Source organism: Cottoperca gobio, chromosome 12 (assembly GCF_900634415.1).
Source record: "Cottoperca gobio chromosome 12, fCotGob3.1, whole genome shotgun sequence".
NCBI lineage: Eukaryota > Metazoa > Chordata > Actinopteri > Perciformes > Bovichtidae > Cottoperca > Cottoperca gobio.
In genome coordinates this window covers 4,735,021-4,762,522 of record NC_041366.1, presented here as the reverse complement: position 1 = coordinate 4,762,522, position 27,502 = coordinate 4,735,021, and the positions used below count along the sequence as shown (strand labels likewise).

At 42.2% G+C, this 27,502-nt stretch overlaps 1 protein-coding gene across 1 annotated transcript; it reads right to left on the bottom strand.

Annotated features, from left to right (window-relative positions):
- Positions 1 to 11: 11 nt before the first annotated feature.
- Positions 12 to 27,179, bottom strand: tprn (taperin). Its single transcript, XM_029444685.1, has 4 exons — positions 24,832 to 27,179; positions 6,416 to 6,617; positions 4,556 to 4,680; positions 12 to 3,645 (listed from the first exon to the last, which is right to left on the bottom strand). Exons 1-4 carry the CDS (start codon positions 26,974 to 26,976, stop codon positions 3,583 to 3,585), a joined length of 2,535 nt encoding a protein of 844 aa, XP_029300545.1. The 5' UTR covers positions 26,977 to 27,179; the 3' UTR covers positions 12 to 3,582.
- Positions 27,180 to 27,502: the final 323 nt, after the last annotated feature.

The following is a 27,502-nucleotide window of genomic DNA, read 5'->3' as shown; positions in this document are numbered from 1 at the left end:
CGTATACATTATTGACATTTGTTCAAGTCTTCTATTTATTGAGCTTTCATTTGTACATGTATGACATCACTTTAGTCTTGTTTTAGTTGCCCAAATCATTGACAATAACTACAGTAAGCACATCTGCTGCGATTTAGATTTACAGACTAGGGGGAAAAGTAAAGGGGGAACAAGAGGACGAGCTTCTACCACGGAGGCGCTACAGTGTGACCAACACAAACTGCTCACTTTGCAACAGCAGGAGGCAGATGGGAAAACACTGCAGCGAGAGGCCGCAAGTACACTTCAGAAGTCCAGTCGTGTGTCAAGTCCCACCAGCGCCATCAGAAAAGTCTTCGCTGGTCTCATTTAAGACGATCCGTGGGGATACCCACAATTCACTGCTTCAGTTCACAGACAGAGAGCTAAAGACTTCCACTAAGAGTGGATGTCCTTTTTTGTGTTTTGGACGTTGAAGGCAGCCGTTACCACAGATGGATCCACAGGCGTGTCGTCGTGTCACTGTTAGCTCCACAGCAGGTAAAGTGATGCTCTCTGTGGGCCAAATTCAACTTAAAGAACCAATGTGTTTACTAACTATGTGTACTTTACATTTCTGCTGACTGTGTTTTTCCTCCTGTTTCAAGCAGCCATTGGTTTCCTTTCATGTCTTCATGCTAACAAAACGTATTAGTCGACTCTTGAGTTGTGTAATCCATCAGCGTGAACATCAAGTCCACATTGATTTGTCAGTTACTTTATAGTGGCCCTACATTATGGTAATGTATGATGGTAATGTAGTTTAAATTGCAAATTAATTAGAAAAGTCTGCACTGCACAGTATAGGGCTGGATATTCAACATCAGTACTTTTTGGTACAGACTCAAATATGTCTAGCATGAATTGATAAGTAAATGAGGGAGGGGGGGGGGAGGGGGGCGTGTTTAACAACAGCAAATCTATATCATAACATCCGTTTAGATATTCACACAACTCGTGCAGTATAATCCAAGTCTTATTCATCCAGTCTGTTTATGCGGAAGTGTTTTAAAATGATTTTTAAACGGATGTTTTGATATAGTTTTGCCGTTTAAACGGGGCTCACGTTTACTTCAGTTCATCTTCTCAGTTTTTAAACTCTTCGTTCACTGTGAAGGCTTTCGAAAAAAACAGTTTTCTTTGAGATGTCAAGGTTACACAGAGGGGAGTAATTGATATATAAATAAGCCATTTGGGGGTAAAATATTCCTTTAAACTTCTAGTAGATTTTCAAAATTGAGTTGAAACCAATGGATGTCTTTAATGGTTTAAAAAAAATACATTCAAACTTCTAAACCACAGTGGCAGAGTTTGCAAAATGGGTAGCAGTAAATATGTGTGATTTGTACTATATGGGCTGAAACATGCTAAATCACTGGTATGGTCCTTGGAAGATAATGTACATCAGCTCAACTGGCTAAAAAGAAGCATGTTTGGAGTAAATTCAGAACAAACGTGAAGCCCTGGACCCGTGTGGAACGCTACTTGGGCAACAGTTTGTGGTCACAGCGACAAGGCCGACAATCAAAAAACTTTTTGATGCAAGGCTGCGGCGAACAGTAAAGAAAAGTGGACATGGCATTCATCGGTAGTGCATTCATCATGTGCAATTGAAGTGTTCTAGTCCAAAATGCTATTCAGTCAGTTTGCGTTTTAAAAATAATCCATCCCCGCAGTCTAAAAGGTGTTCTTCCACCAACCAAGGCCTCTCACTCATCTACTGTATCTGACATACAATCAATGTGTGCATAATAACAGCTGTCAATAGTGGCGTTTGTTTCGAAACAAAACTCTTCAACTTGACTTCTTGTTCTTTTAAGTGCACGTATCCTGTTGCCTTCTCATGAGGTGCAAAACAAAGCTAAAAGCAAGACAGTGCCAAGACATTAAACATCCAAGACTCCAGACAAAACAGAGAATTCCTAAATTCCTGGGACAAAGACAAAACGTCTCATCTCCTAACAGCAAAGATCCAACCTTGAGGACTGAACAAATTTCATCTGATTGGAGAAATGAAATGAAAGGACAGGAGTAAGAAATAAATCTTATGAAAATATGGTGGAAACTGTACAACAATACTGGCCGAGGGACGGGTGGATCCTGGGCGTGTGAAGAATGACTGTGAGGCTGTTACAGCAACACTTTAATCACTTGGCATTATGAGTTTAAAAAAAGAAAACAAATCATCTGAAAACATGGTGCATTGTCTATAAAACAATCGGAATTAAAAAAAATCATTACATATTCTTTCAAAACACACACAATCTTGCATTCGCTCTCACAAACACGCCATATTATGAATAATCATAACCGTTGTTGCCTTCGTTACTTCGATGGACCGACTTCTTTCTCCGTGGAATGTGAAAGTACGTGAGGTCCGACTGGAAAACAACAAAAAACGTCCGTCCACACCAGCAAATTGGTCTTTACAAAAGTGGTTTTTGTACATGAGCAGGTCTCAGACATGCAAACTTCAACTTTAAGCAGGAATAAATACACGAGAAGCCAGGAAATAAAGCGGTGTCAGGAGGTCGAACAGCTTTTAAACGTGACGCAGACACCTTGATAGAGGATATACGGAAACATTCTACAGTATGATGATTTTTGTTTCGTCACCAGCGATACGGACATACAGACATTATTGGCCAAGGTCACTTTTTCAAGCGTGTAATCAGAAATCATCTTCCCTGGGGTGCATATTCCCCCTCCCTCGTCACAAAGAGGGGAAAGTGTGTTGAAGTTTGCTTGCTGTTAAGACTCTTCTGCTGAAGGTCCAGCAGCTTTAATACAGCATAGTTTGCCAAAACAACATACGGAAACTAAAAAGGCATACAGAAGCTTTACAGTAAAGGAGAACCAACCAAGCTTGTTGGCAGAAATCAAAACATGCAGGTACAAAAACAAAAAAACTACAATTGTGGCACCCTTTCACCTTTTTTGTTTTTGTGTTTGAGTGTGCCGGCGGTCTGCACAAGCAGACGCGTCCTCCACGTCCTACATGACATGTTTCCATGCTAACACTGTCACCGTGGCGTCACCTACACGTGGGCACTGGCGGCTTCCTGTTCTTTTTAAGCTCCTTCACTTTGTCAATATCTCCCATAAACCTGAAGCAAACGTTGAAGACTTGGAAGCAGAGAATCACAGGACGGGGGACGTGAAGCCGGCGGACTTCTTCCAGAGTCTGGAGAGGACAGGCAGATTTTGACAATCGGTTTTCTGTCCGTCGTTCTGTGAGTGACGATGATGAAGGCCGACAGATCAACTGTCCGGGAGCGTAGGGTAAAGACAGTCCAGCTGCTTTTTAGATTGGTTTGGTCAGGAAGAAAGTGGGAATGGAACCTGGCGAAAAGCTCATCTGCTCTGATATGCGTTGATGACGTGGCGTGTGGTGGTTCCGTGGCAGGAAATCAGCCAAAAAAACAAACAAACAAAATACTGTGTTTCCTGTCTGATCAGGACGATGTGCTTAGAGACGGAGTGTAGAGCTGCAGGCGGCTCAGGCCTCGCTGGGCTCTGGTCCCACAGCTGTGATGCTACTGGACAGCTGACCGGTCCGACGGATCAGAAGTAAAGAGCGGGCTCGCTGCTGTAGTCGGACAGGGAGGAGCTGTCTGCGGGTGTCAGCTGAGGAGGGAAGATTCAAGTTGAAAGGTCATGTGCTCAGCAACGTGATAACTAATGTCATTATAAAGCAACATACTCATACATACAACCAGGAGGTTTATAATTGTGACTTGTTTCCACCCTGAACTTGTGTTGATGCATATGGTATATACTTTAGCACGGGTGTGAGCTTTCTTTGTCTGGTTTTTTCATAAAACATGGAATTTAAGTTCAAATTCTGATAATGAATGAATATTTGGTAGTAATGGTCATGAATGATGTTAGTTAAAGAAGGTAACAACATGTAATAATATGAATATATTATTTTATGGCAGGTTTTTGTCTTCTAAGGACATCAGAGCAACTTTTTTTAAGTGAGGCAAAAGGGCTAACAGCGTCTACAAAATGTGAGACATGAATAAATTGTGTAAAGGTTGTACTTAATGATGTCCTACTGTCCTCATATTTATCAAATGTAAATCTTTTGTCTTTTAATCATACTCAGTAACAGCTGAACTCTGTTTCCTACATATAAAAAGATGCCGACAGGATTTATCAAGTAGCATTTATGACTTTTAAAGACTCTTTCCTGTTAGTTATGAGAAATTGGTTTTGATTTCCATCCTAACTAAAACACTGCACCATAAAAACTAGAAAATTAAGAACACAAGCAGAAAAGGCCCAATCTATAATCAATAATGAAAAGAATCATAAGAAAAATGTTGAAAATCTAAGCACAAGATGGGTACCTGCTGTCAGTCTCAAGGAATCACTTTAATAAAATGTTATTTGTCACCTTCTCAGATATAAAATGTGCGGCTTTCTGTTTATCCTGTGAATTGGATGCATTTCAGAGGAGACAGTAGCTGGTACTGGACTCTAAAACAGAAACGGTGTGAACAGTCTGATGAATGGAGGAGTTGTCTCTCACCATAACTTCCTCGGTCATCTGCGTCTGTTGGGAAGTGGTGTCCTCCTGGTAAACACTGTCATCATGTTTGTGCTCCTGCCAGGCGCTGAAGTCCACAGAGTGCTTGGGAATGTAGCTGGAAAGGTCTGCAGACAATACAAAGACATCAAGTGTTACTAAAGCATTGTGTTGTTAAATTCATTGCTATATCTGGTGTACTAACGCAGAGTAAGAGACTAAAGATACACGTTATTATTTAGTCATTTTTGAAGGAAGAAGAATTAAAAAAGGAAACACAACACATTTAGTTAAATGCGGTTCACCATTTGTCCACTAGAGGTCTCTATCATCATACATAATGTTGTCGTCTATTCCACTTTCATCATGAGCTTCGAGATGCTGATATAATAAAGAAGCAACGACCTGATCAGACAACCTCGTAGCTGTGACTGCCATCAACATGTCTCTCCTGTAATTCATCTTGTTTCCCTTTTTCTATTACTTTCCTCATGTTCTGAGCAACACTTCAGATGCTTCATTATCTTGTTATAAATTTGCTTCTAGGCAAATTCTTAGTCAGATTATAACGATTTTAAGTTCATTTTACAGCCGAAACCATATCATTCAAAGAGGACATACCACAGGCACTTTGTATTTAGTCTAATGTCAACCCACTGTACGTCAGCTTTAAGCAGGGAAACAGCAGTTTTATGTGCATTTCCATGATTGTCCAACACAAAGTGTGAAAAAGAAACCACAGCTGAGCACAATGGAAAAGATCAGTAGATATAAAGACATTAAACTACAACTAGAAGACTGTGACTCAGCCTCAGCTTAAGCTTTACATTAACACATTTACAATGCAGGTGCTTTAGGTAAACTGATTAGAAATAAAATAATAAAGTATCCTGTTGCCTTCTTCCAAGATCTCGCCCACATGTCTACATTACAGACTTTTGGGAGTGGCGACATTTACACCAAAAGGAAGTTTCCACGACCTCACTAATCTTTTTATTTGGTCATCGTTGCTCCATCATGAGAAGAGCTGCAATGCAGAGAGAACAGTAGATCTTTACTTCCTCCGTCATACAACTGGAGTGACCTACTGTATGTCCATCACTGTGCTTCCTACATACGATTCTTATCCTCGTGTCTCTTGTCAGAATTACACCAAGATGCTTTTTTGCTGCAAATCTCTCCTTCAATGCACTTTTTTTAACATTAGGTAATTGTTGTTGATTCTGCTCTCTATGAATATTTTGGTTCTTCTTTATCTACTTTTACCACTGTATAAATGTGTCCTCCTTTAAATGTTTTTCCTTGTCTTGCTAATGCTTCTGATTATATATTTCTTCTTTATTACCTTCGCCAAGGAGGTTGTGATTGTCTGTCAGCAGGATTACAGAGCTTTTCGTGGCGGTGGGGGTGTAGCATGGGCCAAAGAAGAACCAATTACATTTTTGAGTGGACCCACAAATTATATTTTACTTTTGTTATCATTGCAAGATAAGGCCTTGTAGTTTATTTTGGGGTTTTTTCTTGGTCTGGTCCCAGAAGAGCATTCTGCTAACTTTTACATGAGTGTTACACAAATACACTTAATTACACAATTTGTATTTATTCCCATAGAAAGAGGAACGCGTGTGGGGTGTCCAAGGGTTCACCAGGAGCATGAATGTGCTCAGTGAATGTAGATGTTTGAGTGTATAACAAGTAGAACCTTTGACCTGATGGTGGAGAGCAAAGTTCAAACACATAATAAGAGATTCAGCCTCTGGGGACCGTGACTATTGAGAGCTTTCACATCTGACCTGCATGTTCACCACAAAAACATCAAATGAACCGTGTTCCTTCCCTCCGTCACATTTCCCGTTGTCTCACCATTACTGTTGTTTGTTTGCGTCGGCGAGCCGGTGAAACTGGGTCGAGGGATGTGGATGCGACCCACCATGCTCGGCTGTTCGTCCGCCACCTTCCCGTCTTGTTTCTCCTCCTCGTCCTCGTCCCCGCTGTCCCATGCGCTGCTCTCTGAAGGATACTCGTACGTACTCTGAAGACTGGACTCGTTGAATGAGATCTTGAGCTGCAAACGACACAGACGGAGAACAAGTTATTATCTTTGACATGTTATTGAACTACTTTGATTTGGTCATATTCTGTTTTTTGCTGTCCTATAAGTATTCTTTCTGACACTAATTCATAAAAGATTTGTGTTTGTAGAAACATGGTGGCACTGATTTCCTCTGCCTCCACAAGTTATGTGCACTTCACTGGCACCATGATAAAGAAAATAAAACCAGTCACCAGCCAACACTTGGGATGATGCCTGTTCAGGACTTGGATGGAGTATTTTGTCCTTTAAATATAACTGGCTGGAAAATAAGAAAAGGAGACAATAAGGTAAAACAAATTCTGAGAGGAAATAGTGTTTTCACTCAATTAATATCCCCGCTTTCAGCTTTCAGTATCAAAAGACTACAGTACACTACAAATATGGAAATACAATGAAATACACATCAGACACACACACACACACACACACACACACACACACACACACACACACACACACACACACACACACACACAACGTGGTAATTTACAGAGCAACTTGCTAAGAATGCGTACAGCTCTGGTTTGCTTTTAGCCAGCACTTAACTTTGTGAAGCTGCAAAGGATTTTATATCAGTAATTAATTAGATTTCAGCTGGTAATGTGTTCCAGAGTTGACCTTTATGGAGAAAGCAGATTGTCTAAATTTAGATTTAGATGTAGTATTTTCCAGTTTCCATTCACCATGCTCTTAGTTATTCTGCTACGGTCTTATCTTGGGATGTACAGTATCTGTAAAGAGGCTCTGGGGCTAAAGTAAAAGATATCTTTGCATTTAAAAGCCCAGATTCAAACACAACACTGACATCACTCCTCTCTGTATTTTACAAGCGCAGTAAACATTAACAGGTTATTACTTCCTTATTGCTGTAATTAAACTATACTGAACATTATCACGTGTCTCTGCCCTTTGCTCACGCTGTAACGCCAGTTTAGCTCAACACCAACCAACTCCCGCAGAACTTCACCAAAGATTCAAGACAAAGATCTTTAGTCAATCACAGATTTATCTCTCAACTGGCATTTGAGGAATCACTTCCTCCTTTATTGTGCTTTAATGATTTAATAACTGCCGATATCTGATTAAGGCTGATTAAATACAATATTAAAATAATTACATCTATAAATGATATCAGTAAGGACGCTGTGTTGTTTTTTGCTTTCACATGTCACAGGATCATCAGGGATTTTTTTTTTGTATACACATTTAATGAGCATTATTGGAGGGAGCCTGAGCTCCAAGATTTCCATTCTGTAATTGTTGTGCACATAATAAATAATAACAATAAATTACTTTAAACTTGAAAGTGGAGTAAGCAGTGTGGACTAGGACGAGGGTTCAGAGTACAGTCTGTAAACCCTGTGAACTAAACAAGGAGCATTTACAACTGTGACCTTTCAACCAGTTACTCACTAATATTACCTAATGATAAGTAGTGATTTACAACATGTCACAATGTCCAGAAACATCCCTCGTTACAGTCTCAAGGAGAGGAATTTCTTAGAGAAAGCTTTTAATTGGAATTCTCTGAGAGCCAGCTGCAGTTTGTTTAGGCTGCATGCTCTGTACTTTACGTGTCCTCTAAGCGGGACAGGTGGTAGCCATGCAGGAGCTCGGACCCTGTGATTGATCGACTCAGAGTGTGCCCTGTAAGACATGTCTGTTTGGCAACGCTTCAGTGGTCTGCAAACATAGATCCGTGGGGTGAGACGGCCCCTCGCACTTTGCTGCACCGTGTAATCCAACATGAACATGGCTACTGTGCCACCAGAGACTTCGCTGGTTTCAGCAGTCAGTGAGCACCCTGACTGGCGTTTACTCTCACAGGAGACATCTCGTCTCTGTAGAAGAAGTGTGTGACAGGTTCTCTGAGAAGTTAGTGCTACACTTTACCTTTTCAGGATATCATTAAGTTGCTTTTGGAACATTTAAAGGGAATAAAGTGCTGCAGGAATGAGTCCTAAAACCCGTAAATGAGTTAGCAGAGCCGTTTATAACGTGAGCTTTTTACTTCTGCCGATTGCATTGACGCTTCACAAATCAGGAAAGTCGTGTTTGTTTGTGAAGATTATTTTCCTGAATAAAAGTAAGACAAACCTTTGTTTGCCACAGAGCTACATTTCTGCAATCATCCAAAATCCATTGTTTGTCTTGTAGAAGGAACCGGCGCGATGCTAACTTCAGGGTTGGCCAACAAAAACAGGTCACACCTGCAGACCGCTATTCTGTCTTTAAATGCTGAGCAATCATCTGTCAGGTTTTACTAAAACTTACAATACATTCTGGATTATTGTAAATTCATGTATAATAAATGTGCATTTCTTCTTTTGCTATTTTTACATTTTTCACATGCACCTTATGAAAAGCACAGTTCCATCACTGCACCTCTATTACATGTGATTTCATATTGTTGTGCAGTCTTCACTTTTCTTGTGGCACTCTGATGGATATAGTTTTAGTATGACCGAAGACCACAGATGGTTTCTAATAAGCCCACGCAGGCATGGCAAATTCATAAAAGGTTTTATTTTTCTCTCCTGGGTTTCCATGGAGATGACAGCCGTTACACACACACACACACACACACACACACACACACACACACACACACACAACAGCGTGTTTGTCCACGTCTTCCCCGAGGCCGTCAGCTGACTGCTCTTAACATATTGTACCTGGCTCCATCTACTCTGCAGTCCATGATCTAAATCTGCCATAATCTCCATCACAAGTTCAACAGCCAGCAACAAACGTCCGACTCAAGTCAGGGTTCACACTCGAATTAAAAGCGTCATGCTTGTTCCATTTCATTTATGACTCATTAATGGTCTCTGAGTATGGTGAGGTCTGTGATGCTGGAGAAATAGTTTTTTGCAACATAATATGCAAGTCATTGAGTCTGCACTTCAAAAAGATGTGAGTACATATGGAAGCGTAATTTCTTTTACTCAACCTGGGAATTAAACACATCTCCTCACTTTTACAGACATCAGAGTCATCAGAGTACTGCACTGCTCGAGTCTCATCTGGTATTTAAGGCAGAGTTTATTTTAAAGTTGTTTTTAAATATTGGATTTGGAAGAAAGTCTATAAATTCAGAAGAACTGCCTATAGAATAGGAGGAAGGTCGATATATTGTGGATGAGGGTCTAACAATTAGGGACGCAGGTCTATAGATTCAGGATGAGGGTCTATAGATTGAGGAAAATGTTTTATGGACTAAGGACAAGGGCCAATAGATTCAGGATTAGAGTACTTACTATACAGGGTCAAGGGTCAACAGACTACTGATTAAGGACCAAAGATTCAAGACAAAGATCTTTAGTCAATCACAGATTTATCTCTCAACTGGCATTTGAGGAATCACGTCCTCCTTTATTGTGCTTTAATGATTTAATAACTGCCGATATCTGATTAAGGCTGATTAAATACAATCAGGGATTTTTTTTTTGTATACACATTTAATGAGCATTATTGGAGGGAGCCTGAGCTCCAAGATTTCCATTCTGTAATTGTTGTGCACATAATAAATAATAACAATAAATTACTTGAAACTTGAAAGTGGAGTAAGCAGTGTGGACTAGGACGAGGGTTCAGAGAACAGTCTGTAAACCCTGTGAACTAAACAAGGAGCATTTACAACTGTGACCTTTCAACCAGTTACTCACTAATATTACCTAATGATAAGTAGTGATTTACAACATGTCACAATGTCCAGAAACATCCCTCGTTACAGTCTCAAGGAGAGGAATTTCAAAAACACATGATCCACTTGTGGCTCAGAGATCTTCTTTGAGAACATAGGAAGTGCAGATAAATGCGATGGTTTGGGGGGGGAAACCGTCAAAGTCAACCGTCATTCACTTTTATTTTCATTAGAAAATGTTCAAGGTGTAAATATCTTTCAATACTGAACAAACTACAACTAACACTTCCTGATCTGACTTTTGAGTCACAGGCAACAAAACCACAGCATCTTTTGCTCCTGCCAGCCAGACAAGCGTTCTACATTAGTATTCAGCCATAGTATCAGTACAATCCACAAAACAAATAACATTCTGTGTATAGATACAGGCTCTGACACTATGTTACCTTCTTTAAAAAGGGCCCTCAGTCCCAGGCGTCGCCTATTTTTAGCCCAAAAACCTGTTTTGTTTTTTTGTTTCTGTATTAAATCTTGCACCACAAAAAGTGTTTCCTTGCTAAACTGCCATCCTGTCTTAGAGGAAGTCTCTGGATGCCAAAAGCGAGTCTTTCAGTAAATCAGGCTAGCCGCTGTGCTCGCTTCCTCTTCAACTGTCTATCACTTTTCTTTTTGTCTATTCGACCAGCACTGCTCTCACATGAGACTCCTCTGCAAGGCCTCAGTTCATTTCTTCTCTCTGACTTTACGTTGCAGGTGTTTAGCTGCGGCAATCGATCCAACTTGGAGGTAAAGAAAAAGGAAGAGAAAATGGTGGGAAATAGAAGTGTGATCTTTGTATATCCCCGGCTGCTGCTGCTCATGTTTGAGTGTCAGTCGTGGCTCTTTATCATGTCTGTGATAAAAGCCTGCATCATGGAGGCAGAAGTGATCGGTCTTCTGTCCTCAGGCTGTGGGACGAGCCAACAGGGGCGACTCGGACCCGCTGTCCTTCTCATTCGCCACAGGACGCTGCGCTGACGACAGGCCACCAACAACTGACTAATTAGTCTGGTTTTGTTTTATATTTATCAAAGACTGACTGTGTAGCGCAGTATGTGTGTGTGTGTGTGCATGTGTGTGTAAGAAGCTGATACTTTGTGTCGGCTCTCGTTAAAATAAAATCATTTTTCTTTATAGTAAAATGCAACTCTATTTGAAAACAAAAAGGTCCTGCTCCTCCCTAAGCTACAGAAAGATATGGTATTATAATTGAAAAAGGTATTTAATGTGTGATTTCTCTCATATAGCCTCCAGATCTTAAGCTGAGAGCATACAAGTCAAAGTGTATTGATATGTGTTTATTACAAGCAAAATTACCTTTTGACCTGAACTTTTGGTTTAAAATGACCTTTCAAAAGTCATTTCTATATTGTACACAGAGTTCCTACGTCTTCAGACTTGTTTAATGCCACTCATAATTAAATTTAAGACCAACTTTACATAACCAAAATTGAAGAAAAAAACAATATAAATGACTTAGGGTTAGGGACAATTTTGCCAAAATGATATAATATATATATATATATATATATCTATATATATATCTATATCATTTTAGCATTATATGCCTTTAATAAATTGATCGTGGAGAGGGATGGGAAATAGAGCAGGGGAATGACATACCACTCAGCTATCGGGTCACCCCCCAAGTGTTCATTGTAACACAAAGCACTTCCCCAAGTCGTCACTAGCTAGCAGAAAGAAACATCTGCTCGGAGCATCCCGGCCACAAGCAAAGCATGAGTGTTGTTGGTTTCATTATCCTGATCTGCATGACGTTAATGCGACAGGCATTCGGTATTTAGAAAAAGACGTTACCAATTATTTAGAGATTCTAAATTGCAATGTCAACAAAAGCAATTAAGGGCTTACTTTTAAATGAATGAATTAAATAGCTTTGACAACTGTTCAAGGATCTGCGGGAACCCTGACAGTGAGGGAGAAACTAAGGAAATAGGAGGGAAGATTTCAAAACAAAACGACGCAGTTAAACTCATCCGGGAGCTTGTAGAATAATTTGAACTCTGTGGTGGATTTTTAGCTTGCTCTGTAAAAAAACCAAAAAACAACAAGAGGGGTTTTGAAGCGGAATACAAAATAAAAAGCACGTGTTAGGACTGCGGTTGTCTGCAGAGTCTGGAGCTGCTGCAGTGGCTTCAACACTCAGACATCAGATGGAGGAAGACGCTGAGCTGAGTAAATAACACTTATCCCACGAGTTGTGCCGTTTGCATGTTGTGTATGAGGCACAATGGGACATGGGGAAGACGGACAAAAGAAGAAGTGAGGGAGAGAGGAAGATGAAATTATGTCTTCATGAATGTGCCTCAGCCAATAGGAGACATGGGAGTAGTGCCAGGAATTTTTCCAGGCCACCCGGCATGGTGTGTCCTCATTTGGTGAAAAGTGGTTCCTACTGAATGGCGCCACACACACACAACTGAGGGTGCAGCAGCATGTGAGCGTTTGTGTAAACACGATGTGCGTCTGACTGGGTGTGCATCTCTTCAAAAGGTGTTTCTATATATATATAGAGAGAGACAAGAGAAGAGAGAGAGAGATAGATAAGAGAGATAGAGAGAGATAGAATAGAGAGAAGAAAGAGGAGAGAATAGATAGATAGATAGATAGAAGAGAGAAGAATAGATAGAATAGAGAGATAATATAATATAGATAGAATAGATAAATAGATGAGAAAATAAGAATAGATATAAATATATAGATAATATATTATAATAATATATAGATATATATATATATATAATATAACTATAATAATATAATATATATATATAAATACTATATATATATATATATATATATATATATATATATATATATATATATATATATATATATTATATATATATCTCTCTCTCTCTCTCTCTCTCAGTGGGGCCAGGTGGCCTAGGGCGTGGTGTGGAAGGTCATGTTTGTGTTGGGTGTATGGAGTCGCGATAAAATACTCTCACTCCTCACATGAGTGACTTGAATAAGCTGTCTATGATAGTGGAGAAGTGAAAATGGAGCCTGATTTTAAAATATACAGGAGTCGCAGACTCACAGCTATTTTTAAAATGTTATTTAACCTTTATTTGTGTAGGGGGACCTCGTGATTTATGATTACCTTATTTAAGATTGGGTTGTTTTCACTAAAAATGATGTTCACTAATAAAGAAAGATGTGAAAAAAACATAAAAAATTGTTCTTTTGTTTTTAAATCAAACTGTAAGGTTAAGTGATTCTAGTACGGCAATTCTAAGTTCAACAGTATGTATGGAAAAGAATCAGATGCCTCTCAAAAACCTAAATTATTAATACATTTCTGTCAAGTGCTGCGCCTAATATGGCACGTATAACGGTCCGTACCTGCTCAGAGGAGAGGTGATTAGTGCTAATCTCCTGCCAGGTAGATAATATTAGAACATCACCATAATGAATCCGATGATGAGTTTAGCTGCAGCTGCATTACTGGGAGAGGGATAATAAAGCCTACATGTACTCAAACAAAGCATGCGGTGTACCTCTCCACTGTGCTGGTAAATTAGGATAACTAGTGTGAACCGGAGGACCTCATTTGGTGAGACGGGGTGCATCATTAATGATCAGACGGAGAGGATGTTCACGTCAATTTTCAAAAGTCTTTCTCTTATCCATTTTCTTTTTAATGTGACCTACATTTAATACATGAACAGAAACTCTTCCACAGAAAAACTTTTTACAGCCGCACCAGTATCTGGATCAATTTCATCTCTCTATGTTCAAATGGGGCCAAGATGTGTTTAGCCTAGCTTAGCATCAACACTGAGCAGCTGGAGCAGCTCCGTCAGAGGTTAGCAAACGAGATGTTATGTTTGTTACCATGTGTGAGGCCATGCATGGATTACTGAACAGATTAGCCTCTTATTTACTTATTTACTCAAAATATAAGGTGACTAAAAATGGAAACCATATTTTCAGTTTGGGCCGCCTGGTTGCCAGCCTGGCAGCCGCTTATTGTTCAGACGGCATTGAAATAAGTGCAGGCGACTCATATGACATTTGACATACTTGTGAAATGCTGCAGCAGTTACAGTAAATTATAGCACCCTAAAATGTGCTTTCTGTGGTTATTTACTGTAATGATTACTCTTCTGTGCAGACAACAATCAACACTATAAGCACACTAAGAAGAATTAACTTCTGCCAGACTGAAATGGAGCCAAGATTTGTAAGTTGAAAGTCATTCTGAGTAATTTTCTGTCAACAGCACCCAGCTGTCAAGAAGACACACCTTAGCATCAGATTGCCTTCAACACGCTCACAACAGACACAGCACACAACATGACATACTGGATGCAAACATTCATTGTCCAGCAAATATCAGACCTTCAGGCTTTTAGTGACCCAAAATATCTCAGTGAAAGGTCAGTGCACACCGGAGCTACCACAGTACACCAACTGAAAACTCCTGCAGTAAGGTCACAAATGTAGCCTAAATGCTCTTGTGTAGGTGCTGTTCCTCATTACATACGAGGTGAAATCAGTTCAACGTTTAAATGGAAATGCTTTCAGGTGCTACAACCATTAATGAACACTGATATAACCGTGCAAAAGCGTATTCCTCGAGTGTAGGTGGCTGCTGCTCGCAGTTCTGGCTGGCGCCGTGGGCAGCAAGTGGTGCAAAATGTGAAAATCTGTGTTTACACTGCCATGTCTCGAGACTGTGAGTCACTACTGTAATAGTATGCCCTTTGTAGCCGCGTGTGAGTGTGTGTATTTAATCCCCCCTGCGCTATCAGGGCTGGATTATCTAACTGATAAGAAATAGATGGGAGAGGAGACACATTTCCAAAACTTGTTAGTAACAACAAACCAGGAAAAAATAGATCTGCCTCAGACCAGCGGAGACCTTTTAACCAATATTTCTGTCCCATCTAAGAACATTTTGCTGATAACAATGAGCCGGCACAGACTTATGTGACTGCACACAGTATATGAAAGGTGATACCAGCAGGGTGGAGATGGAAACTTATCAGCAATCCGCACACTGTCATTGAGGGAGAGTTCAGGGCGTTTAATTCAGAACAGCTCGCTTCAGGACTGTCGAATGAAAGTCGGGCGTGTCTGAAAAGTCCCAATCAGGACAAAGGACGGGACAGGATCCCACACTGGATCAGGATCAGGGATATTCTCTGGAGTCTATGATCTACATTCAATTTAGAACCTCTTTGATAATATAATTGTTTGTCCATTTTATCTTCCATTTCTTAACCTGTAGGAAGTGAAGAAGAGCCAAGTGTCTCACAATGATCCTTAGTTCAACTGGGAATAAATGGCTCTCCACTCAATTGGATTATGGTCATTGATTAAGGTTATTGCCTCAGTGAACTTTGGGACGGAGATAAGTCAATGATCAACACAGTTACAAGGCAGCACATGCTAAATATGTCACATACCAAATGCTGTGGACAGTGTGCACCTCCGGGACAAAAGCATTGTGAAGAAGCCCTCGAAATGTAGCAACTATAGAGATTTCTGTGTGCGGACTACTTCTCTTTTCCTTTGAACGATGTCACGTAAACAACATGTTTACATGCATAATGTAAACAGTGATGATAATTGAGGAATAAACTGTACGACCTGTACATCTCTAACACAGCTGCAGCTAATAACATAAAAAGGGATATGTCTGATTCACGTCATTGCCTCACAATAAATGACAAACCAAAATCCAACATTTCTAAATCAAAATTATTCTCAGACTCGGGTGACCTGGTGCCCCGCTTCATGCCGGACTACACAGCATTTGTATCCCTTGTCCAACGTCCCACAAATTGAAACGTTGTCCCGCATTTTGATTGGCTCTAGCTTTCAAAGTCAAACCACTGCATGAAGGACACTTTTCTAAAATATGGCTTTTACCCAATGGCTGTTGAGAAAGCAGGGAAGGCTGTCATCATGGCTGTGTGTTTAACGCCAATCAAACTGTGCACACGTGGGTCAAATGCAGGTTAACCTGTCATCGTCTTCTCTATGCTACGCCAAACAGGGAACATTACAAGTCACCACAAAGTCACAAGATATGCAGATTTATACAGAAAATGATGGAAACTACCACAAAGAAAAGGAAATGCAGCTACAACAAAGAATGGGAAACTACCCATTGATTGAAGGTGATTTATTTCACAGAGTTTTTTGTTAATTTTTTAATTTCACACGCTGGGAATACGACAACATTATTACGTGGCTCTTACAGACAATTAAATGAAAGACAATCTATTGCAAATGGGAATTTCAATATAAAAAGGCATATCTTTGCACCAATTATATTGGATTGTTGATCATCGAATCGATACATCGATCCATATTGATGTACCTGATAAATATCCACCTGGCGGCATCGTCACTGTGAGCACGCTGCCATGCTAGCATTAGCATTTAGCTTAGGTAACGCTGTCTGTGCTAAAGCCTCACAAGTACAGCCTTGAAGAATCACTCCATTCGGTTCTAATAAAAACTAACCAGACACTAAAGTTGGTCCAAGGAAGTTAACAAATGAAAACAGAAACATGTTTGGAGACTTTGTTAACCCCGCACTGAAATAACTGACCTTGGCTTGGCATGGGGCTTCTCTTAAACCTCAGAGGGAGGTTTGGGTCTCACCCACAGAAAGACTGCTTTGGGTTTGCTGATTACAGAACATGCTTGCCAGGAAACCCATTCAAACATCTTTATTAGACGACATTTCAATTTTACGCGGCTCTTCGTCCGCTCAGAGTTCTCCTCAAGACAACTACGAATCCACCAATTACAAAATCTACAACATCAGCACTGATGTAACAGTGTGTGTGCGTGTGTGCGTGTGTGTGTGTGAGACAGAGACAGTGTGTGTCCTTATCCTGAAATCCTAATGACAGGATAGAATGGCGACGACTCGTGTTGCCCCGGCGACAGGCGCCATGGATATGTGACACAGGGAAACGGGAGAGTGGAAGTAGAGACAGACTTTCAAAGAGACAACTATGGCACATAGACAGACAGCTTTTTCAACAGAGAAGAAATTATTAAGGCATCAATGATTCAAAACCGAAAATATAATTTACATGCTGCACATCTCACACCTGGGACCAGGACAAGTGCACACACACACACACACACACACACACACACACACACACACTCACACACACGGTATTTAAATGAAATTTACATTACACAAAAAGCACCAGTTACGGCGTCAGACTCCCAACAGTGTTCGCATTTGTAACCGAGGAGGGAGAACTGAATGTACATAAGGGCTTTACTAAAATGTGTACATTTCAACAATCAATTGAAATTGACCAAGGAAAGATGTCTCAGCAGATGGTGGAAAAAACACTAAAGCTATTAAAAGTCAGCGGCTGCTACCTGCCTCTGTCACTCGCCCACCGTTTCTTTTTATACACTTTCAAAAAGCCCCTTCTGTTAACATCCTCCGCTCTTAGTCTCTTCATCTTCTTACTCATGCATCTCACTCTCTCACACACACACACACACACACACACACACACACACACACACACACACACACACACACTGAATTAAACATGACTATGATAGTGGGGCTCTGCTGGCTGAATTCTAATTACACTGACTTTGCAGGGCTGCACATGTGCCTGAGGCCTGTGTGTGGGAAAGCCTGGGAGTGTGTATTCATAGGGGGTGTTTATGCAGAAATTAGGCACGGTTGTTCTCGTGTGCGTGTGAGAGTGTGTGTCCACTTCCTGCAGCCACAACGCCATCGGAAGAAATGACGAGCTTGTTAAGAGGAAACCATAGTTGCACCGCCGGTGACATAAAAAGAGAACTAGCACCTCTTCAAATAAAAATGAAACCAACTTTAACTTTAAACCATCATCAGAAGACTCAGATAAGTAACAGTGGTTTAATTTCTTTTAAAAAGAGACGTACAAACTTCAACATTTTAAGATTTAAAACACTGAATCTGAAGCTGCACTAATTGATATCTTTATACGACCAATGGATCAAAGGACTGTGCGTAATGTAAAAAGGAGTTGCTTGTAGAAGACTGAACACTCAGTGGTTCTTGTACTTGTACTTGTACTACTTGTACGATTCTTGCAATTTTTTGGGTTGAACACTTATTGCAAGTCACTTTGGATAAAAGCAGCAGATAAATGAATGGAAAGGAATCATCCGACTCTGCAGCTCCTCGCAGCTCCATGTCGGATTTTAGGCTCTTTTTGCTAATTTTACTGTTTTGGTTGAGTCCTACTGCTTTCATTAACTTATTTTCAGTCACAACAGCTCCAATACACCCACTTTTTAAGCACCAGATATCAGACGGACAAAGTTAGCGAGCAGCTGGTGAACACAGTGGAGCCTTTAGTAGCTTAAGAGCTACATATTGTTCTCTGGAGTTGGTGGAGACCAAAAAAAGTTAGAACAACAGAGAATAGACCGTTTTAGTGCCGACGTCATGATTACATCACAGTGTCAGCTGAAGGCAAAACAAAGAAAAGACTGAAGGCAAACACGAATCACCTGGAGGTGAAGTGCACACTTCATATCTGTGGTAGATATGGATGTGTTGGGAAACTAGAAGAAATAACGGTGATTTCTCTCGTAACTCTCTTCTCCCTGCACTCCGCCCACACAATTGTGTGTCATGGTTACTAACAGAAAAGTGGTCTATAGTTCATACATCATCAAAACTTCCCTAGGTGCATAATAAAGTTAAATAGTGTAATGTTTTGGATTGAAAACTCTCCTCTAATTTATCACTAAATAATTTCAAACCCAAAATCTGGATCTCTTTTCAAATGTGAGACTTCAGACTCTGTCTCACGTCATCAGAAGAGTTGATTTCTGTTTTTACATGTCTTGATTGGAGGGTGTTGCCCAGATCAGAGTTAACATGACGCTGCCTTGGACTTCTGGCATGTGAAGCTCAAGGAAACATCACAGCTCTAGAAACAGATTTAGTTTTGGTCTACAGAGCAGCATTAGTCGATTTTCTTTGGCAAAAGACAAACAACTGCAGTTTCAATGTACATTATAGACTAGAACTGGAATCAATTGCGATTAATAAAGTATAATAAAGTGACTGTATATATAATGTACTAACTCTAAAAAGAGGACTAAGTGTTAGGTTACTGTCCCAAGGCTATTTGGAGACACAACTTCAACACACTCCGTATCACTCTGAAGCATGTCCCCTGTCGCTTCCCCTCAGCCTCAATAAAGAAAAGAAAAAAAGCACTCAAGATAGTTGCCGGCCGGCTGGTTTGTATTTTGAAGAAAAAAAAAACTTTTTAAAGAAAGGCAAGGGGGTGGGGTGGTAGGTTTTCAGGAAATGTAGGGGAGGAGAGATGGGGAATGTCTGCTGGGTGGTAAATAATTAAACACAATGGACTTTCACACCTGTAGCTCAGGCGCACAATGTAAATGTAGGAGTGTGCCCTTTCATTGGCCTTCCTGTGTTACAGAGAGCTTTTAACCATTTAGGTTTGGGTATTTTTACCCTGCTGTATACATGACATTTAACCTCAAGTGTGTTTCTAATGTCCTTCACATGCATGCACAGTGGAGGAATGTACTCAATGCTGCAAAAACATGACTTTGATATGACTGGTGCAGAGGGAGAGAAGTCCACCTTTCTTATAAAGCACTTAAAACGTAGATATTTCGCTGAGCTTGAAGTTGCAGATTTCAAACTTCAAGAAACAAACTTGAATAGTCTCGGAGATTCTAAAGTCATACATTTGGGAGAAACACAATTCAGGAATCTGAGATTAAAGTCACAAATTTATGAGAAAAAAACTTTTTGACAAGTGACCCCACGGCTTCACTTTGCAAGGTTGGATCAACGTCATCACAGCACAGCTGCTTGCTGTGTGTTATGCCTGCAGTGGATGACCTAATCAAAGTATACTTTGCACTTGGATTTAGCAATAAGGAAATGTTTGTGCTTTAAGCCCATAATCATCATATTATCATAAGCATCCGGACTTTGACGAGACATTGCAGTGAATTAGACCCATTCAGAAGAAAGCAACACACTGATTTGGATGAGGTGATGGCTTTTGTGCATCAGGAACAACAACGAGAAGGACAGATGAAGGATATCATCATCTTGCACACTGTTGCACCTCCTCACTGACGTGTGCGAGTGGCATTCCCTGTTTACATTCTGTGGTGTGATGAAGTTGATCCAACAGTGCAAAGTTATGTGGGTCCTTGAAAAGACTTATTCCCCTAAATCTGTGACTTTAATTTTGAAGAATCTCGAGAAAATAAATCTTGTAAACGTACGACTTTATAATCTCAGAGAATATTAATTTATGTGGTAGATTTACCAACCTAATCTCAAAACATATCCAAGTTTTTTCTCGAAAATCTACGACCTAAACCTCGGCCGTCAGACATGTAGGAGCAGCTAGCTTGTGACTTAATGTTGCACCAATACAAAGTGTCAAGTATGTACGTAGTACTATAGTAAGTACTTTGGTTGTACTTTGCAGTATATTTAAAATGTCAGTTGCTTTCACTCTTGTGGTTTGGTTTATTTAGTCCACAAGGAAAGTCAAATGAATTTTCAGGTAGATTTGGGGACTGTCATCCTGCATCAGTCTACATGGACCCACGTGAGGAAAATCATTGCAGACTTTACTGTGTTTGTTTATCTTCTCTGGTGTCATAAAGAGCTCAAAAACTGAGGATTTATTATGAGCATTATTAGTCGGGACTGCTACTTTACTCAAGTTCTGATGCATGAGGGAACATGCCTACACACACGTGCTGATCTTGCCCAACTAAAAACAATACGGACCACTTAGGACAGTGGTTCCCAATATGTTTGTCCCTCATACTCCCACAGCCCTATCAGATGGCTTCAAGTATCCATTGGATAGATGGGAGGACCTTCGTGGTTCAAGAGTATTTCACTGTGAGAAATCACTGAAAACTAAAGTGATTGATATCAAAACCAGATCCCAAATTCCATTAGACTAACAGCTTCTAAATAATTATCACTTTCAGTAACACAATCCTCCACCAAACCGAATCATTATCTTGACAGAATGGTCATAATTAAACATAAATATGCTTCAGCAGTTTAAACAATTAGAGTGGTTGCTGTACGAATACGAACACTGGAAAAAGGCGAGTAAGCTCATAAAATCTCTTCCACTCTCTCTCTCTCTCTCTCTCTGGATGTTGTGCTGACGAACACATGGGTCTGTCTCCCTTTTCCCATAATAACCAGTCAGAGGGAGCAGAGACTTAAAAAACAAACCACTCCACCACCCCCCCTGTGTCTTGCTGCCAGCTGTATCTCTCCTTGACAGAGAGTGGTGGTGTCTACCACAAGGGAATAAAATAAAATAAATCGGTCAAGTCAAGAGAGCCCAATCCAATCCAATTGCAGATAAAAAGCGAGACAATCCTGGCCTGTGTATTTCACTAGAAAGTCTGAGTTGATTTTATGCAAATGCAGGAGTGATGCGGTACAAGAAGCTGCACTTGACCTACATAGCTCTTCCACAATTCCTTCCCCAATAGAGAGGAGGAGATCACAGGAAGCTGAGAGCAAGGGGACAGGCCTTATTATCCACCACCGCACAGGAATAAAGCAGTGCACTGTGGGTAGAGGAAATAAAAAACAAAGCAGAGTGGTGCTTGTGGAGCGATAGAGTACATGAGACTGAGCTGGATGTGGTCCAGTGTTCACTCATGAGATTCTTGATAGAGTTTAAAAATCAGAACATGCAGCAAGAGTGTGGATGGAGTGGAACATCTTTAGAAAATCTAGAGGAAGAGTTGACGATCTGCTTTGGTTAAGTTCTCAAGCACTGACGTGCATATGGAACATTCTTTTCCAGCCAATTTCCTCGTAAAAAATGGTTTGCTGGAAAAAGAGCACTAAAAAAACCCAATCCTCAGACCAGAACGCTGAGCCGAGGCCATTCTCAGAGGCTGCTCTCACACAGAAGCGGCACTGAAAAAAATTCCGCACAAATTATACAGGCCAGGCCAAGCCTTGATGCTTTTGTAATTGCCTGCGCAGCCCTGCCCAGAAAAGAAAAGAAGAAGAAGAAAAAAATCTGGGCCTTGATGATGACCAAGAAAGAGTGGACGGACAACAAAAGGAGAACGTGTTTGGTTTGTGAGCGACAAGGACAAAAGACAGGATGTGGTCATGTCTCATGGCCACGGTCACTGGTAGTCTGCAGGCAACACATACACCCCAACCAGGTCGCATGGGTGAGGCTTACTCACACAAATCAGCAGCCAAAATATCCGTCATTATAAAGTCATGATCTGCAGGCAAAACCCACAGAACTTTATTTTAAATTCTTGTCATGACCCCAGAGTTTCTACTACCAAAATACAAAGCTGAATTACAAGGAACTGTGGAGAAAATGCTGCACAAGACATCTTCCAATTCCCATTTAAAGCAATAAAAATGATGCCACTTTGGGTTTAAGTGTTTACTCAGTATTGAGGCTGTTTAAAATGTTTTGATACAACTACCAATATGATAGTTTCAGTCCCGATACCAAAGCTATACTTTGCTGATACCTTACTTTAAGTCATATAAACAGGCTTTTCTCCCAAAAGCTTTTTTGATTTGACAAAAGCCAAAGTCTAAATAAAATAGTATAAAATAACCATTCCAGTTTACTATCCAGCCCTGCACTGTACACATGTACACATATAGATCCAATAATGTGACTGCAGAGTCTTTCCATTTGCTGGTCACTGTTTCCACTTGATACAATCTTGAGTAGTCGGAGTTTCGTGCCCCAGTTGTAAGAGGTAGCTGGATTTACTTGGAGAGCAGAGGATTAACAGCAGACCAGGTCAAAGAAACAGAACTGCAGGCCAACGTCTGAGAGGCTGACACACAGGCCTAGATTAAAGAGCTGCCAAAAAGGCTCAAAATATACAGCATCAGAGGCGATATGATATGTTGGTATGTAAATCACAAAGCGTAGGGTTGTGATGTAACTGAATGCACAAAACATTTCCTCTTTGACAGACAGAGAACAGTAGGCTTAGAGGAAGGGCGAGGGATGCGCCTCGGCTGGACTCAAACCCAGGATGCTGTGGTTCCATGCACCACACCCTGAGCATCTGAACCATTACGATGCTCCTAATAATGTGTTATGTTAGGTAAACGAGGCTGAGACTTTGGCTGTAAAGAGCAACATAAACATTCTGAAAATAATGTTTGTCACTCTGGCTGATCCAGAGACAAATCTAAAAGCAGCCTGCAGCAACTCACAAAATTAATTAGAAACATTCTCTGGTATCTAATTAATCCCTAATAGAGATGGAAAAGGAGACATTTGCAGCAAGACCTTCGTCAAGCAAGCACCAGATATCGGATTATGATTGTAGGATAACTGTGGTGCCCCAAACACAAACTTTGTTATCATTTAATTATGATTTAGGACCAGGCCTGGGAAAATCTTAGCTTTGGTCAAAAACACAGATGATTTCGACCGTGAAAGAACCAATAAATGTGTTCCTCGTAGATTCTGGGACAGGTACGCTGGCTTGAATCCCCGAGCCAAATCCTGGAAACTGAATACAGCCTTGATGAGATTGTTCAGTCAATAGGCTTGGAGAGACACCGAACACAATAATGCACTCTGTGACAAATAACCGGCCTTTGTGGGACGGCAGTCCACAGCAAAAAGCACTGTGTGTCGCTCCAAGTGGCTGTGTAAACACACGCTCTTAATCCATTTAGGCATAGAGTCCTAAGAGTAGGTCAAGTGATAGGACGTTGGGATTTAGAATAGCAGACACACTCTCTCGCAAACAACACATGCAAATAACTGAGGATTTAACCGTGAGGTGGAAATACTGCTTGAAAGCACAGGTGACTGGTGTGCACTGGCTCGGTTTGAGAACAGTTAAGTGACAGATGCACTGAGAGAAAAAGACACAAACCGAGCCTTTCCTGTGTGACTATTGGCTACTAAATTTAGATCAGAGGAAACTTTCATGATCCCCCTGGGAAGATTTGGCACATGTTATGCATAAGATTGTAAAGACACAATAATATTCCTACTGCGTGCTGCAGTGTTGACCTGTTTATTTCCATTGAAGAACAATGATCTAGCAATTAGGGCTACAGATAACGATTATTTCATTATTGATGAATTTGTCTGGTGTGTTATTGATTAGCTGATGTATCTGTTAGTTTTAATATCAGAAAATGTTACAAAAGCTCATCACAAACACAGAGACTAAGCTGATGTCCTCACATGGCTTGTTCTGTCTGCTAGACAGTCTAAACCCCAAAGACAGTCAGTGATATAAAACAGAGTTCTTACATTTGAGAAGCTAAAACCAGCTATTTTGTGGGCATATTTGCTTGATAAATGACTTAAATCTTTAGTTGACTAATCAATTAATCAACTAATCTTTACAGCAGTACCGTGTGTGTAAAATTGTAAAACCTGTCAGCAAAGCAACTAAGTTTGGTTCCATTTTTGCTCTCACCTTCTTGCCCATGGAGCCCGTCTTGGAGATGCAGGACTTCGCGAGGGAAAGGTACCCACCGATGACCTCGATCTCCTCCGCAGCAGGGTAGCGTTTCTTCAGCAGAGAGCCCAGCTGAGCATACGGGGCCTGTGGCGGCGTGGACCCCGGAGGAGCCTCACTTGAGGCTTCCTGCTGGGGTTCAGGTGAGCTTGGCTGGCCCTCGGCCTCCACCCTACGTTTAGGGACCACAGTGAAGGTGTTCCCCTTTCTCCTCTGCCCCATAGGGCTGGGAGCAGGGACACACTGCTGCTGGGGCTCCACTTCAATGTCATCTATGTTTGTTACAGGCAGTCGGTCCACGGGAGGCTGCTCTGGAGCCGGGGAGGGTGTAGGGACAGGAGATGGGGCTGGAGAGTCTACGGGAACTGAAGAGAAGGAGGGTGAAGATGGGCCAGCTGGAGAAGAGGAGGGTGAAGACGGAGCAGGTGGAGAGAAGGGAGCTGGGGTTGGAGCAGGAGATGGAGATGGAGACAAAGGCTCTGAGGTCGGAGGTGGTGCAGGACTTGTGGCAACAGAAGGAGATGTAGGCTTGGATAGCCTCGGCGGCCTCTCGACTTCCTTCTCCTCCTGCAGTTTCTCCTCGTTCCTCTTTGAGTATGTCGAGGTTGGCACTCCTGGCGTGGGCTCCTCTGCCACTCTGTGGGAAGGGGAAGACTTGACAGGGCTGGACGGTGCTGAGCTGCCTGTTGCATTTGAGGCAGCAAGACGGCGCTTGGGGATCACTGTGAAGGAGTTGCGGGACTGCAGGCGCAGGTTTGCGAGGGCCCGAGCCTGGGTGTCCCCGTCAGGAATTCGGTTGAGGTCTGGCTTTGGGGAGGGACGGATCTCATAGTCAGATGAGGAACGGGACACTTTGAATGAGCTGGGGCTGGAGGGGGGCTCGGCACGAACACGACGGGTCTCTGGCGAGCATGGCACCTCAGAGCCCTCCAATTCTCTCTCTCTGATGGGCTCCGTTCGTTCGTCTGGCTCATCTCCGTGACCTCCACTCTCCTCAAACCGCTGACGGAAGGAAGACACAGGCTGAGGGGGCCCGGCAAGGCGCTGGGGGCTGCCCAGTTCAGAGAAAGAAGGTTGTGGCTTTGATCTGGAAGACGAGGGACTCTGGAAGACAGGCGACGATGGCTGGCTGCTGCCTGGGCTGCTGACCAAGGGGCCTGGCCTGATCTTTGGCACCAGATCTGGCTGTGGCCTGGACCAGAGCCGTGGCCTGCAGCTGGCACCACAATCCAGGTCCAGCAGGTTCTCTGTACTGTGGGACTTCTTCTGCAGCTTCCCATAGTTGCTGTCAAACTTTTGCAGCATCCGGCTAACCCTTCCTTGACCCTCACCTGTCTCATATGATGGGGCCTCATGATCAGTGCGGCCCAAGGTGCTCAAGTTCTCCTCACTCTTGCTTAACGTGGTGTCATAAATTACCACTTCCTTGGCTCTTATCTCAGTAACAGCACTGCCTCTTCGGTCCAGGAGGTCATTCAGAGAGCTGTAACTACTGACACCGTTGTGCTGCCACTTGGACCCGCTTTTTCCCCCTCCAGCTTCCGGAAAGTAATCCGGGTCCGACTCAATTATGATAATATTCTCTGCGCGGATAGTCCGTATACCGGGTACACTGCCATACAGCTCAAGGATGTGCTGGACCGGACGAGCGGCGTTCTCTCGGTCCTGTCGCCTCCTCCGCTCCTTCTCAAGCTTGATGAAGGGGTTCTCCTCCAGAGGGCCCAGGCTTTCTTGTAGCACCAGGCTCTCCTGTCTGTCGTACTCCCTCGGTGTCGTCCTCTCCGCGTCTGTCGGCCGTAGCTCTTTGTTGTTCGCGAAGTGTTGACTGGCTGTGGTGATGGTGTAGCTCCGCCCGGACCCTCCGCTCGGTCCGCTGTCTTGCTTGGGTCCGCTGCTGGCACTGCCGTTCACATTTCCCGTCAGCTCACCGTTAACCCGCTGCGAGCCCGCCCCTCCGGGGCTTGTCTCCACGGCACCGGCTCCTCCAGACCCGCCGCCCTTCGCCTTCCTCCTCTCCAGGATCTCTCGCTTCCAGGCCGGCATCCGCGGGCTCTCTTGCCCGGGCTCTTGGCGGAGGACGCGTACCTCTCCTCCGCCAGACATTGCGGAGGGCTTTTTCGGAAGGGATGAAGAGGAGAGAGGCAGGCTCTGAGGCGGTTTTGCCGCGGTCCGGTGCGGCTACAAAACCTTTATTCGGCTCTGACTGTACCTGCAGCACCGATCACCGCACACTCACACTCACACTCACACACATCCCTACCGTCTATTATTTCTCTCTCCTCTCCCTCTGCTTTCTCACTCACTCCCTCTCTCCACACAGCCACTAAAGGCGGCCCCGCCCATCCGCAACAGCACGAGCGGCTTCGGTAGTCCCATCCGCTTCTTGATTGGTCGTTATTGCGTACAGACACGCCCCCTTCTTCTCTTTATTCGGCTCTGTGCAGAACGTCACACATTGACGCAAACCACTCCCGTTTCTATTGTTGACTGGGCAAGGAAGGCCTGTCAATCAAAAGTGTTGCGTTCAGGTTCAACCCGCCCCTCCCTTTTTTGTATTATAGTTTAGTGAATGTATCTTTTATTGAGTAAATATAGATTTGTACTCAATATTGTTTTTACTCATACTCAT

Coding starts and splice junctions, on each gene's coding strand:
- tprn (XM_029444685.1), bottom strand. CDS start 26,976: ATGTCTGGCGGAGGAGAGGTACGCGTCCTCCGCCAAGAGCCCGGGCAA. Junction 4,681..6,415: donor GCAAACAAACAACAGTAATG/GTGAGACAACGG, acceptor TATTGTCTGCAG/ACCTTTCCAGCTACATTCCC. Junction 3,646..4,555: donor AGATGACCGAGGAAGTTATG/GTGAGAGACAAC, acceptor TTCCCTCCTCAG/CTGACACCCGCAGACAGCTC.